This window comes from Athene noctua, chromosome 1 (genome assembly GCF_965140245.1).
Source record: "Athene noctua chromosome 1, bAthNoc1.hap1.1, whole genome shotgun sequence".
In the NCBI taxonomy this organism is placed as follows: Eukaryota; Metazoa; Chordata; class Aves; order Strigiformes; family Strigidae; genus Athene; species Athene noctua.
In genome coordinates, this window is record NC_134037.1 from 262,543,627 (window position 1) to 262,559,320 (window position 15,694).

General features: G+C 45.9%; 1 protein-coding gene across 2 annotated transcripts in view; it reads right to left on the reverse strand.

Moving 5' to 3' along the window:
* GDPD5 (glycerophosphodiester phosphodiesterase domain containing 5) overlaps positions 1–15,694 on the reverse strand; it is a 177,748-nt gene that overhangs the window by 34,672 nt on the left and 127,382 nt on the right. For both annotated transcript variants that reach the window (XM_074918819.1, XM_074918808.1), the window contains exons 4-8: positions 12,113–12,206; positions 11,365–11,424; positions 8,007–8,105; positions 5,733–5,826; positions 1,983–2,128 (exon numbers count right to left, since the gene is read on the reverse strand). In XM_074918819.1, coding sequence (XP_074774920.1) covers positions 1,983–2,128; positions 5,733–5,826; positions 8,007–8,105; positions 11,365–11,424; positions 12,113–12,206 — 493 coding nt within the window. The remainder of the gene's footprint in view (positions 1–1,982; positions 2,129–5,732; positions 5,827–8,006; positions 8,106–11,364; positions 11,425–12,112; positions 12,207–15,694) is intronic.

Consider the following 15,694-nt stretch of genomic DNA (forward strand, 5'->3'; position numbering starts at 1 on the left):
CTGGCAAAGCTTTCAAGTCACTTCTTTCCAAGCAGATATCACTTAGTAGAACCTGAGGACTTGCACTGTAGGTGGAGTTCTTCAAACTTAAGGTGACATTTGATATAGCAAAAAGCTGTGCTAGGCAGAAGTACAGAACAAGGTTTTTTGATCACCTCTCTCTGGTCCTCATCTTTCTTATCCTGTCTCAGCTCCTCCATTCAAGGGCACAGTCAGAGGACACTCACTACACATACAGCAAAGGCAAAGCAGTTGGATAAACCTCCTGCCAACACATCATGGGACATGCAGACTACTGTATGGAGGTTGGAACAAGGTTTGCTAGTGTCTGATCTTGCTTCTTGTGGGCTTCAGAGCAAACCATCTGCTGCTAACAGACCACCAGCTCTGTGTATTGGGGAATGGTGAAGGGGAGGGATGTACCATCCTGAACAACACCTGAGTGGGCCACAGTTCCACAGGCAGTACTGAGTATCTTCCTCCACTGCTCTTAGCCACCCTTTGCAACCCACACTAAGATGAAAGCAGCATCTTCCCAGATAGGTTTATTCCACACTGCAAAGAGTGTTGGCTGGATCCAAGGAAGAACACGAAGCAAAGCAAAGGGCCGAGTCAGTGCTGGGAGATTTGCTCCAGATAAGGTTTATGTAAACTATCTGGAAGACAGAAGGAAGTTGTCTGCTGTTTAGTTTCTTTAGAAGGCTATGGGGGGGGCACACAGGCCTGGAAACCCCACAGGAAGAAAATCTCCTAACAGGTTTTGTGGTTTTCTGCCATGCAGAAAGCATGCAGAGCACAGGATCTCACTTGGCTTCTTCTGGCCTTCGTTGGTGGTACCAACTCAGTAGGACATGAAAACACATTTATCATGCCCAGAACTTCATTCCATCACCCACAGAGGCAACATAGTTAAAAGTGACACAAATTAAGCTGAAATTTCAAGAGACTGCTTAAAGAAAGAAATCATTAAAAATAAAAAGAACTAAAATAAAACACTTTGGGGTCATGACAGGTGTTTCTCTCACCTAACAAACTCCCCTCGTGCACACTCTTAGACTTGGAAAGGAGCTCAAGCATGCCCCAACCTGCCAAATACATTCTGACAGCCTATACAAATATGCTTTTCTGCTTTGAATGTCAGCAAAACAAAAGTTGGTTGCATGCCTTAAAAAAGTAATACATTCACAAGTCCAGTGCCTACACTGCAGTACTTTATCTTGTCTGAAGTCAATCAACCAGCAGAGAGAGGTGGAGGCACAACTCTGCAACTATGCACAGAAGCACCCAAACCAGAGACCCAGGCCAGTATGTCCAAACACCACGGCCCAGGGCTGTGCCCAAGGCAGCATGCTCCATCTTTAGCCTGGACATGTCCAGAAACCTTGGAGAAGAAAGGACTAGATGATTATGATTTCAAGGTCTACCCAGAGGCAGATGACAGGGATGTTTCATCACCTCACCCAGTCTCATGATGATCTGCAATGCAATAGTATTGTGCCGTCACATAGGGTCAACACAGCTGTTTGTTTTTCCAGATTGCCACATAGTCAAGGCATCTTGCTGTGAGCTGAGTTTAACCACTGCTAGTGAGGTCCTGCAAAAGGCACGAAGACTGGGCTTCAAACTCTAAAGAAAGAAAATATCACAAGCTTCTACTGCTGCAGCTCAGGGGCCAAGACTGAAGAGCGAAAGCTAGCAGAACGAACAGCCAGAAAAAATGCAATGGCACAAACCACCGTGAGCAAGGCAAGGATTGCCCTCTTGTTTGTAAGGCATCTAGACCATCTGGGGTGTGACTTGACTCAGGGTTCATGTACTGATTTTATGACCACAGTAATTCTAGCCAGGAGGGGTGCCTCAAAGCTACACTTGTCATATATATATTCTCTGGAGAGCAGCCTGGAGACCATCAGATCTGGTACCATCCTTTACACAGGCAGAAGAGCCAGACAACACAGTACTAATAATGTAAGACTACTCACCATCGGTGCTCCACGGTGACCTATAATGGCTGGCTTTGGTCCTAGAGCCTTCTTCTCCATTATGCAAGGAGACGAGATGGTGAGGGGAACGAGGTAAAGTGCAACTACAACTGCGAGGTATGCAGTAAACATCAGCATCTGAGAAGCTGAGGTGGAAAAAGAGAGAAAGAGATGGTGAAAACGTTGATCCTGACCACCTCATACCATGGGAGCAAAGTCAAGACACCTTCATCTTTCTCCAGAGGAGTCACTGATCTACAGCCATTGCCCCTAGTACAACGGCAGAGCTCTGTGTTTAGGGAAAAATATATTGTATTTCTTAAAAACTCTGAGCTAATCAGGTCCTGAGGGAGGTTTTCACTTCATTTTTTTTTTTTTTTTTTTTTATTAGGGAAAAAAAAGTTAGGCAAATTGCTTAAAATCCTATTAACGTGGCCCAAAACACTTCTGATTTCCAGACCTTTGGGTGGGACAGCACCAAATTTTGCCCTGCCCGACAGCAGAAATAGATCATCAGTTAAACATATCTACAAACAAGTCATGACACAATGTCAGTACATTTAATATCACTTGGGTTTACATCACTTGTGTTTAACATTGGTAGTTCACCAACACCACCCATTTCAGGCAGGGTAACACCACTTTAACTGCTTCTGCATTAGGATTTGTGCCAGCCAGGACTGAGTTAACTTATAATTTTTTACTGATTAAGTTGGACATGTTCAAGTAAGTCCTTGGGTTGTGATGGTGCTGCACTCCCCGGGGTCTCTGCAAGCAGCAATATTACAGGACTGGCAAATGCAGCAAAGAGGGTGCTGGCTGCAGTGCTTGGGTCCAGTGCTGCCTCCCACACCATGCCTCAGCTGCCCACCTCCGACTACCAGTGACTTCTCACAAGGTCCAAAACATCTGAGAATCTTTCAAAGGTGCTGACAGCGCAAAAGAAACACCCCTTGTTCCCAACAAGCAGATATTCCTTACAAGAACAAGAGGCACCTTTGAATTCTTGAGCTATTTGGAGTCACTTGAAGCCACAGATATTAATGCATAAGACTTCTTTCTTTATTATTATTATTTATTTATTTTTCAGACTCACTAAGGCTTTGGAACTCAAGGGAGAACCTCAAAAAAAAAACCTTTAAAATAAATATTTGCCATGGACGCAAGATGGAGAAGGTGGGCTTACTTTTTAGGGGAAGGACAGAACAGCCCAGCTTTGGTCCTGACCACAACTGATCTGGTTCCACACACAAACTGCTTTTTGCTTCCAGCATCTAATAGCTTCATTGAAACACATTCCTACAAGCCAGAAAGTAACACTAGTAACTTTGCCAGCTAATTTTTCCTCCTCTCTGGAAGAGGTGTCAATCACCCGCAGAGCATTCAAGGAACTGAATGGCACCTTGCTAAGTGAGTTCATGCTGTGCCCTGCACCATAAAGATACGGTGCCCTGGAGTTGTGCGTTACCAGCATCAAAACCTCCAGATGGACACAGGACATGATCCTGACCCAGTTCTTGCTCACCCCAGGAACATCACACACCAACCAGGCTTTGAAAAAAATCAGCCTGTCAGCCAAGTCTCAGGCTGTGCAAAGAATCTGGTCCCTTCCTGGTCCTGCAGTTCAGGGATTAAACAGCTCAGATTAAAGGCAAGCACCACGTGAAATGCATGGGCTTCCAAATATTGTTATCATTGGACTGCATCCACAAGGAAAGGATGCCCCAGCATGGGACACAGACCATGTTCAAATGGAGCTGAAGACCTCACCCATGCATATGTGAGAACTGAGACCAAAACCCCAAAGTGAAATGCGTGAAATACAAGCACAGTTCGTACATACTGTTCAATTTGAGGTTGGATGGTCTGTATGGAAGAAGCTCTCCTGGTGACCACCCAAGCCAAGCAAGCAGGACAGACAAATCCCCCACTTTTAACAACATCACAACACAAACGACAACGTTTAGATGCCAGCTCCCTCCTCCATTCCTCCTGCTCTTAGCAACCACACCAACCACCTAGTTTGGGCTCCTGGAAGAACATGTTTTTCACACTGCTCTTTGTTACTCAGGGCTGCCTTTAGTCCAATGTTTTCTATCTGACCTCAGAAGCAAGCTTCAGAAACAAGCTACCACCTTTTAAAATACTGTAGCTATTCAAGAAACTTCTATTCTCCAGCTTCAGAAAAAAGTAGTATAGGGGGAACAAAAAAAAATAAAGTGTAAATTTGCTCAGTAAAAAAAGCCAGTTGCTGAAGGCTGTCACATGCCTCAAAAAGACAAGAACAGATTGTTGCACTGACGACTGCAGCTGCACCCGTTATTTCTAAAAGATTATTATTAGTGTGAAATCTTCTTTTCCCATTACATGCAACTGTAGGTTCTCATACACATCTCAGTTCTTCTCTTCCATTTTTAACGCCACCACATCGAACACATCTGTACCAAAAAGTCTGTAAACTCCTGCAGGTAAGTTATCTTTCACAAGAAAAATGACCCTGAAATAATTAAGATCCAATGGTACAGAGGAGATGAATGTTTTTCCTTAAAAACAAACAAAAAAAGCAGAAAAGGAGAACAGCTTCACGGCTTATTAAAAACAAACAAAAAAAGCCATTTTCAGGGAGCTCAGCTGCAAGAGAAGTATGAGGAATTCAGAAGGAGCACATGCAGTCTCTGCTGTAGGAGTAACCACAAATCCTCCCTCAACTGGCAGCCTAATTACATGCTAAAACATATTTAAGAAGAGCCAGGTACAGCTTTATTGGCATATTTATGAGTTAAGGCCGAGCAATTCTTTCTTTAAAAGGCCTCTCTGGATATCAAAGTCTTTCCATCTTCAGACACAGTTTCCTCATTCTCGACTCCCACTTCTTGGAAGTCTTTTGCAAGTGCTGCCAAATCCTTCCAGGGCTTATATTTTGCTGCAGGTTAAATACCAATTAAAATAATTTTTCTGGAGCTGGCACAAGTGTCTGAGAACATCCATGGACGCCCTGAAGAAAAACACTTCTGAGGACACAGGAGGATCAAATTATTTCACAAGAAAACCTGGAGGAACAGCTTAGACTTGGGAGAGCCCTGGCAACGAGGTGGGACAGGGGAGAGGCACAGAAGAGCTTATTTCCCTGGACAGAACCATCAACAACAGCAGCTGGGTTCAGTGTGTCTTCCCCCAGTCTGCTCCCTTAGACCATGTCTCCATGAGCATTTAAGGAAGCACCTACCCATCAGAGGACCAGATCTCTACCGAGTGAGCCCTCAGAGCTACTGCATCACAAGCAACAAGTCCATGAAGGCTTTCAGAGGCCAAATGCACCTAGAAATGCAGGTGAACAAGAGCCAAGGAGATGGGGGAAGGCAGAAGGGCTTGTAAGATCTGAAGAATAACACTGCATGGCAGCTGCAGAGGATGCGTTTATGTTTTCTAAAGCAGACTAATTAAAATCTGGATGCTTCCATTCATTGCATCATTAAAAACTGCCCTTTCACCTTCAACCCCTTTGTGCTTCCAACCACAAAGCAGCAGCCGTGGGATCTGGATGCAACCCCAGACCAGATTCACCCACTCCAGTTTCAATCAGGTTACTCTAGGAGAGCTTCCACCTCCCCACTGTGCTGAGCTGGAGGCTGCTGAGCCCAGGGAAGGAACCAGCACTGCCTCCTGCCAACTGGTTCCCAATGGGAGAGCCCATACCCCACCAGCCTCCCACCAGACCCTGACCACCATGAAAGGACAAGTGGTACTCACTGGCTTTCTCCATTCGTGCAAATTGCCCCGCTATCAACCACGACAGGGCCGTGACCGCCGCAAGTGCTCCTATGTGCAAGAAAGGGGCTGTAGCCTGCAGGACACAAGAACAGAAGAGAAAAAAAAATTACAGATACCCCAACACCTTGCAAATTCATTGGTCTTGCAGGGTCCACAGTGCATCAGATCAGTCTGTTTCCAGTTGGATTTCACATCATTCCTACATCAGGCTCCTGTATCTGGTTTGACCATCTCTTCTTCCAAACCCTACTGTTGCCTTTGGCAGTTAGGTCACTATGAAGGCAAAGCAGGAAAGCTCTAAACTCCTTTTTGGGGAAGAGCTCACCTAAAAACACAGAGATTTGGAAAAGGCCTCCTTAGACACCATGAAAATTCAAGTAAGGGTCTTGGTGCCACTAAATTTTAAAGTTCTTGTAGTCCAGTTGAACACTGGTCAATGGCTCAGTGCCCAGATGGAGATCAGTGATGAGTGGTGTCCCTCAGGGGTCTGTATTGGGACCGGTACTGTTGAGTTTCTTCATCAATGACATAGTGGGATCAAGTGCACCTTCAGCAAGTTTGAAGATGACACCAAGCTGAGTGGTGTGGCCAACATACCTGAGGGACAAGATGCTCTCCAGAGGGACCTGGACAAGCTCAAGAAGTGGGCCCACATGAACCTCATCAGGTTCAATAAGGGCAAATGCAAAGTCCTGCACACGGGTTGGGGCAACTCCTGCTATCTATACAGGCTGGGTGAGGAGTGGCTGGAGAGCAGCCCCAAGGAGAAGGATGTAGGAGTACTGGTGGGTGAAAAACTCGACATGAGCAAACAGTGTGTGTTCACAGCCCAGAAAGGCCCCGTGTGCTGGGCTGCACCCAGAGCAGGGTGGGCAGCAGGGCCGGGGGGAATTCTCCCCCTCTGCTCCGCTCTGGGAGACCCCCCTGCAGGGCTGGGTCCAGCTCTGGGGGTACCAGCAGCAGAAGGACACGGACCTGCTCCAGCAGAGCCAGAGGAGGCCACGGAGATGTTCAGGGGGCTGGAGCCCCCCCTGTGAGGACAGGCTGGGAGAGTTGGGGGGTTCAGCTGGAGAAGAGAAGGCTCCGGGGAGACCTTAGAGCGGCCTCCCAGTAAAGAGCGGTTATAAGAAAGATGGGGCAGACGTTTTAGTGGGGCCTGTAGCAATAAGACAAGGGGTAATGGTTTTAAACTAAAAGTGGGAAGATTTATACTAGCTATAAGGAAGAATTTTTTTTACAATGAGGGTGGTGAACCACTGGCACAGGTCCCTAGAGAGGTGGTAGATGCCCCATCCCTGGAAACATTCAAGGCCAGGTTGGACGGGGCTTTGAGCAACCTGATCTAGTTGATGTTCCTGCTCATTGCAGGGAGTTTGGACTAAATGACCTTTAAAGGTTCCTTCCAACCCAAACCAGTCTGTGATTCTGTGAGCACACTGGACTGTGTGTCACCAGGAGAGAAAGTTGGAGATGGATCCTCTGACTCATGCTTCTGTTCTCCAATTGCCTGTCTTGAATCTTTAAAAAACAAGAAAAGGGAAGCACTTCTGAGAAATGTTAGTCACTTGTGTGAATGCTATTTTTTCCCCCCCCATGTGTTTGTGTATATTTGGGAGTGCGCAGTGATCACCAGTAAAACCTCTCAAGCCTTTCATGGGCAAAATACTTTTTGGACCCCTTTTTGAGGAAGAAGTAAAAAAGGAATAGAGAGTAGGTCTATCAAGAAATGAACAGTTTGTAACTATTTTCCTCTAATACTTATATAGCTCTGCAGCATACTATTTCTTAAAAGAGGACTAGAACACAGAAAGTTGTGTTCTTTTTTAGATATATAAAAATTTATCTGCAATGTAAAGCCAAACCCAGAGTACTCCCATAGGACTGGGAAGAGCATGATGCTGCAGGCCTGGACACTAAAAACCAGAGCACTGCTAGCCAAACGAAGAGGAGGAATTGCCCTCTCCCTCCAGCAACTATGAGTCACACCCGGCCTCAGTTTTTTCCACCTCAAACGCTGCAGCCAAGTCCTGGTGAGTTTAAAGCAAAGAGCTCAGGAGATAGAGGCAAAGCAATTTAGCGGCCTTGAACTCCACATGGGGATTTTGCTGCAAATATTCTCATTGCCAAGATTTCAATATTGGGAGTGACAAACATCAAGATGGGGTTTTATATAGTAGGAAGACACAAAGTTCATGACGTGTAGCTGTACTGGCCCCTTCCCCACCCAGAGAAGCATCCTTGCAGACAACTTACTTGCAGTGAAATAAATACCATCTCCCATTCATCGTCCCAAAGCTGTGCTATTGATGACATGGTCACCACGGTAGTTATCAAGGTCGTCATCAGGCCAATCTGCAACAAATATGAGAGTATTTACATACTGGAGCCTATCACTGTAAGTGTCACAGATTGGGAAATGGAGAGAGAAAATTTTTGTACGTAATAAAAGGCCTAAACCAACTAGACTTAGGACCCACAGGGAAAGGGGTTGGGCTCGTGTGTTGTCCCAGCATAACCTCCCCTTTTCCACCACTGGAGATACAACACTGGGCTGAGTGGTCCCAGAGAGCACATCTCATGCATGATCTCTCACTTTCTTCACACAGTGGCCAGTGGTATGGAAAGATCAGGTGATTTGCTTTGCCAACAAACTGGATCAAAACCAGCTTAAATAGAGATTGGGTTCTGCCAGCCAACTTCAGGGGGTGATCCTGGACTCCCCTGGCCCTGCTGCAACAGCTTGTGATGCACCAGGGTGGACTTTGCTCACTTCGACTGTCCAACACTTCTGTTCGGACGTGAACCTTGAACACACGCAACAGACAACGAACATTGCACTTCATAAAGGATGAACACGTGTGCAAGCAAGGCTGTGCGTGCCCATCGCTAAGCACTCATCTTGAGATGGTTCAAGCACAACTTTGTGCATGGATGTGACTTCTCCTGGGTCTGAAATGGCAACAACCATGCAGTCAGCATCCCAGCCATGTTGACAGAGCAGTTGTAACAGATATTGTGACTCGAGAAGAGGCTCTGGATGACACAGTGGCTGAACTGACACTACAGACCAAGGCCCCGTCCATCAGCCACCTCCCCCCAGAGGCCCTCTTCTCCACGTGGAAGCACTCAGAAGTCTGAGCAAAGCAGTCAAAAAAGGAACACATCACCTCCATTTCGAAGGTAAAAAGTTCAAACTGTCACAAACTGCCATAGAAATAACTCCAGTTTTAAAGACTAAAATCTGGGCTGTCTATCAAAAAAATAATTCAACATCCTCCGCCTCTCCGTCTGGTATCTCAATCTCTGCTGTTCCGCATGCCTGATGGATTCAAAGGATGCTGCTGCTCTATTCCTCTATCTCACATACTGTCTAAATCTAAAAATTTGTGTGAAAGACTTGGACAGAAAAGGCCAACTGATACATAGCAATGAACCGATCATCTAGGATGTGCAGGGTATCTTCACTGATTTCAGATTTACTTAATACCCAAGTCAAGCAAGTAAAAATCCATATTCCCAACATTTACAGAAATCATTTTTGTACATAATGACAGGATTTCTCTTTCTAGTTTAACCTCAGTTCCCACCTGCTGTTCCTCTCCTAGTTGCCCACAGACAGACTTGCCAACAGCACAAGATGTGTCCGTAGGACAGCAGTGACTTACCCTGAGCCTCCAACTTTTGAATAAACAGGAACAAAGCACATGGGGGAGCAGAAGGGGCCAAGTGATCCAGCTGCCCCAGGTTGAAGAGGATCTCTTGAACCAAGAGGTTGCACTCAAACCACCTGCTAACCTTAACAAAGCCATTTCTGCACATCCAAGGAAGGATGGGCTTTGCTTCCTTAAAAGACACCTACCCAGTGACCTATAGTGACAAGCTACACTATTTCAAGAGGCTTCCTTACTAAGGACTCTGAACTAATAGAGGACAAAGCAATGCATGTGAACAACTGCCCTTTGTCACTGGGCCTTGCACCCAGTAGTCATTCTGCTGCCCCATTCTTTGGTGAGACCTCTGGGCTACCTGCCAGAGCGTAACACCAGCACACAACAAGGAATTGTATTTTCATCCATTTTATACCCCTCCAAATATCAACTTCAAATTCAGCAGCAACTGAAGACTGTGTCAACTAGATTTCTTCAATGCAGACCTAATTCCCCTTGATGTCACCGCCCTGTGCAGCACAGAGGTGTCAGGACACAAGCATTAACTCCATTCCACCATGTCCTCCTCCTATCAGCTCCAATTTATTGCTTCTTACCCTCACTTACACATCTCCAACTTGACTTACAATCCTCAGCTCTTTTTGCAAGATTATGGGAGAAAATTGGATGGAATCGTGCAGTTTGCACATACCAGCCTTCCTTGGATGCTTTAATCTATATTTGAAGGTAATTCAGCACAGTTGCAGAGAAGAATATTAATTTATTCCAGTCTCTTATCACAACCTCCTTGTAAAGTTGAGGGAGGGGTAGGAAAGGGAAGAAAGAGCGCAATACATCTGAGTTGTAATGAAAGGTGGACTTTTTTGGAAGAAGGAAAGGAAGGGTAGGTTTCTGTAGGCAAGAACTAACTGATCTCCACCAACACATTCCTCTTCTGGACTTACTCATCCAAACCCACCAGCCACCTGGAGCGTGTCTGAAAAATACCATTTCCCCGATGAAGAAACATATGTTAGACTTAAGAATCGACAATTTCTTTTCCAGCAGTAGTCAGACAGTCCCTGCCCCCTCGTTGCATTGCATCCCCTCCTCCCGACGAAGCATAGTTTTTATTGTTTCTAGAAGTAAAAAAAATAAATAAATAAAAAAAGAGAGGGTGGGGACATCTGTGCTCCCCCTGTCCTGAGGGGTGGTACATCTGCTCAGGCTTTGATCCTGCAAGACCTTGTCACATGCAGAGCAACCAGTTTCAAGAGGAGCTGTGTATCAGCAGATTCAGGACTGGTCCCTTAATTACCTATTAGCAGATTGCCAATTACAACTGAATCCTGCCAAGCCCTTTTCTTTGGCACCGTCCCTCCCTGCAGCTTGCCACATATCCTTCCTATCCCCTTCTGCGCTCTGAACACCAGATCTGCATCTTGTATTTCACAGCAATTCTTCAACTGCTTTACATACAAATCAGGACATCCTTGGGTTTCAGCAAACCACAACCTGCACATTGCACACACACCCCTCCCTCCCCAGTTTTAACACATAAATCCTCTCCTGAGGCTTTTCCAGTCAGTTCCTCCAAGCACATCCTGCTCAGCCTCTCCTCCAGGACTGGGTTCAGCACAGAAAGGAGCACCAGAGAGCTTCGTAACAGAGTACCACACTGAGCCGAGGCTAAACTCGGGCTGCTTTAATGACCCAATGTTTTTCGGTCTCCAGAAATGGGCCTTTTCTCAACATATACCCCAAAGTCTTCGTCCCCAGGCTTTGGCTGCCTCTACTGTGCAATTTGCTCAGTCCTCTGAGATGAGGACACATGCACCACAGACACCTACATTTGCGCTCCTCCCAAAAAGCCCATGACAGCGAGTGCCACATAGACCACCTGCTCCTTAGAGTCCTGCTTTACTGAGATCTTGCTTACTTCCAAGCTGAGAAGAGCCATTTACCTTGTGAAGCCAGTGCAGATTCATTTGCTGTCCCACAGCTATGTGACATAGTGCTAGTATCTGGGAGGAAGAAATCAAGAGAGTCAGACACAGGCACATCACAACCTTCTAAGCGTTTGAACATGCAGAAACACCCCACCATCCACAAAGATAACCAAACAGGTCAGGGCACAAAGCAGGGCTGACATGGGGATGGTCCAGCAGGCACCACCTAGCTTGGTTGTACAAACAGATCCTCTCCAAAGCCAAGGATGTGGAGGGAAAGACTTTCACCTTTAAGAAGCAGGGAGTTTAGAGTCTGGTCCATGGGTACGCAGTGCCCAGGACTGCAGGAAGCAGCGCCTACGTGGGGCCAGGTACCATCATGCTGCCTGAATGGACACCATGTCCCAGCACCTTGGGATGGAGGGGAAACAACTTGCACTTGTGACTAGCAGATACATCAAAGTGGAAGCTGGGCCACACTAAGCAGAACAAGAGCCGTGTTTCTCCTCAGGCCAACTGCACCACCAGTATCAGGTGCAGTTTTTGCTCTTTGATCATCTTTGATGCTCTTTGATCTTTGCTCTTGATCATCTGAGGTCAACGACCACGCATTTTTCACTTTCCATTTATTTTAGACAACTTAAAGCCAAAAAGAGGGAGAGGAATCACATCTGAAAATTGCTCAAGTTGTAGGTGGACTGAGAAGTTCATGCCCTAAAACAAATGCACAAACCTCTAGAAAACGGCATTTTATTCTACTCACCAATAACACTGTAATGTATGTAAAGCCAGCAGCGGTTGTTACAAGTATTGGAATGGACCAATCACTCCAATAACCCATTCGGTTATATAAAAACCTGAAAGATAAGCGTGAAATACAGATTAAGAAGAGATTCAACACCATAGCAACTTCACTAGGATTAGACAAAACTTTAGAAAATGGGTCGTTCTGTTCCCACTCTACAGACAAGAGATAGGCAGCTAAAAGCACAAGTCAAACAAAACGCAGTGTTTGTGCATTGATCCCTCACGGGAAATTAATTCTGCAAAGAGGAACTGGACAATTATGTCTAACATAGCAACAACATTACACAGGGAGAAAAAAATTACTGTACAGGACCAGGGCTTGAGCTTCCTGAAAAATATTCCCCGCAAACAAGAGAAAAGTAACCCATGTGTGGTGGTGTTTGCTTAAACAGATCCAGTGTTGTCCCACATGCTCATAGTCTAATAAATACAATACAGAGATAGCATCAAGGACAGAAAATTAACGTTGTTGTGCATAGCTGTGCTATATCATACAATCACAGACCAGTTTGGGTTGGAAGGGACCTTAAAGATCATCCAGTTCCACCCCCCTGCCCCGGGCAGGGCCACCTTCCACCAGCCCAGGTTGCCCAAAGCCCCGTCCAACCTGGCCTTGAACCCTTCCAGGGAGGGGGCAGCCACAGCTTCTCTGGGCAGCCTGTGCCAGGGCCTCACCCCCCTCACAGGGAACAATTTCTGCCTTAAATGTAAGTATATCCTAAATACTCAAGGTGCAAACTCTTTGCAGAGGGACAAAGTGATGGAAGAAATTGCATCTCCTGTATCTATCGGAGATGGTGTCTCTTATTCCAATGGGCTGTAGAAAAGATCCAATTCAGCAAGTGTGGAGACTGTCAGGAATTGGGCTCAGGACTCCCCAAAACGGGTCTCTGGCTGGCTAGAGGAACGGTATTCTTTTGACCTTCTCATTTTCAACTGACTGCAGGGCTGGTCTGCTCAGCCTGAAGGATGCCTGGAGGGTTTTTCTGATCAGTGGGTTTCCTTCTCCTGCTCCTTCCATTTACCTTAAAGCTCTAAGAAAGAGACGGGCCATCCAAAGGGTCTATGATCCAACCTTGGCAAGAGGCAGCAGCAATGTCCTGGTGCTCTGGAGGATCAGAGCTAGGACTGAAACAGGGTTATAGTAGTACTGAGGTATAGATGACATCCTACAGGTACATCTCAAAAGCATGTACCTCCAGAACAGCTTGTTTGGTTCCTCTAGGCCACCGCTCACCAGTGAATTCCCAGTTTCTCCGTGCACATGCAGAACAGTTGCCACCTTGTCAAGACTTAACACACAAAAGCACAGAAGCCAAAGATTGTCCCTATAGCATAGGGGTCACAGCGCTGCTCTAGGAACAGAGAAACCCATGGTCATGCCCTGCCTGAGCTTTTGGGCTCGCAGTGCTCTTCCCCCACTACCTCTGCAACCAACAGGCAAAGAGGTAGGTTCCATCCTTTTGCTGAAGCTGACTTTTGTTCCCTCCTCTGTTTATCCAGGTATCCTCCCCGCTCTCAGTTATCGAGTTTTCCAAGCCTGTATTTCCAAAGGCAGATTCAGCTCAGCACCCTGCCTCATCACTTTCACAAAGCCAATTGGCAATGAAAGCTTTAATCAGGAGTACTAGGCAAAGCAGACTGTTACTCACAGCAGCAGCACTGTCCCTTGTGCCTAAATGTTGGGTCTCAAGTGTCAAATTTACATTTAAATAGGAATATACTTCCAGTGAAACTGTCCTGGAGTTGGACAAGAGTTATTAAGATTGGGTTAAGAGTCAATAAAGCACATTACAAGCAAGACACAAGGTAGACTCTGTCAACTACTTTCCCTGGCCAGAAATACAGAAGGGCACCCAGGCCCTACCACACCAGGAGATGGGCAGCCAAATCCTTTCTTGCAACTCCTGAGTTCAAGCCTGACCTGGATTAAAACCTTTTCCAGTGGATTTTTCGGAAAAACACATCACTAGATTGATTTGGATTGGGTCTAACTATCTCCATGCAAATCCTCTGGTACAGCAAGGGCAAGATGGTTATGGGGTGGGTGATGCAGCAGGACTGCTCATACACACCCAGCAGAAACACAAGCCCTGGAGCAGCACCTGGCTGCTGTGATCTCCTGGGCACCACAGCACAAAGACTGCATGAAGCCCATCCTGATTTACTAATCTCAGGACTGAGTCCTGCTGAAGGGGAGCAACCAGGTTCAGAACACACCTGAGTGAAGACTCCAGACCTCACTGTATTAAAGGATCCCAGAACACAGTAGATGTTGGGCTTCCCCAACATCTGACAATGTGGTGCTCGGATTGAATATGGTCCCATTAGCCTTCCTCAACCCTACTCATCAGCTCATTCAATGAACTGGCCAATGCAAACACCCAGGAGTTTTACTGGGGGTTTCTGGTTACAACAGACATAAACGCTACATGCAAGCAGGTCAAAGACTCAACCTCTTCCCCACCGCTCAAATCCAACATCATTTATCAGCCACAAACTCTGGTCTGGCAACTGCCCCATCTATTCCATTCAGGAGGAATGCTCCCACTTAGGATCTGGAGAGCAAATCTCTGGTCTCAAACAAACATGACCCATGTTCAGGTACTGCTTAAGAGTTCAAAGAGCCGTGACAAAAGGGATATGGACGGATTCAGACATGCTGTTAGTAAAAAAAAAGGGAAGAAAGAAAAGAGGGCTTCTCTGAAGTCTTTGCTTATGCCATCACCAAGAGCTTTCTTAGCTCAGCTTCAGTACACACAAGTTTTTGCTCTGATGTCCCTTCAAGTGGCCCCCTGATAGTGTCAGGTCTTCACTTGATGTGCAAATAACTGGTTTAAAATGCTGTTTCCATGGTAGTTATGAACCAGATGAGCCTTCTCCACAACTAAGGAAGAAAAAATTTGCTACACAGACTTGCATTTATAGTCCTGCTCCAGAGGGAACACAGCCAGGTTCACAAATTACAGCATTTCCCACATCCTTCACTAACCAATGGTGAGCTTTCTGGTGCAGTACATAACTTGCAGACTGGGGATTTGAAGTATAATGCAATTAGGTGTAGACACCAAGAAGGGAAATGCCTGAAGCAATAAATTAAAAAAAATATTTACTTAAATTTAAGAGGCACAAAGCCCTTTCACTGGAAGGGCCTCACTGCATATTCAGCTTCACAGTAAAAGGTTAAAAGCCTGCAGCAGTACATGCTGGGCCATATTTTTTCCTTGTCTTTCTAAAGCCTGTTTCAATTCCAGAATAGTCCCTTAAGCCTTTACAAGTTTAAAGGCCAAAACCCCACCTTTATGTAGTTAAACCCTATCACTGCCACAATTTAATTAGGTCAGATTGGTTTTACACAAGTAAGTGAATCCACTGTTGGAGCCCAAACTTGCTGCCTGGACTGCAGGTAGCATTTGCTATGCTCATCTGTAGGTTTCTGCTACCTCTTAAGCCACCTCTAGTAGCTGCTCAGTAGCGTTTAGCAAAGCTCTGCACATCTGGGTTAAGAAACTAAGAACATCGTAAAGGTTTTAAGTAC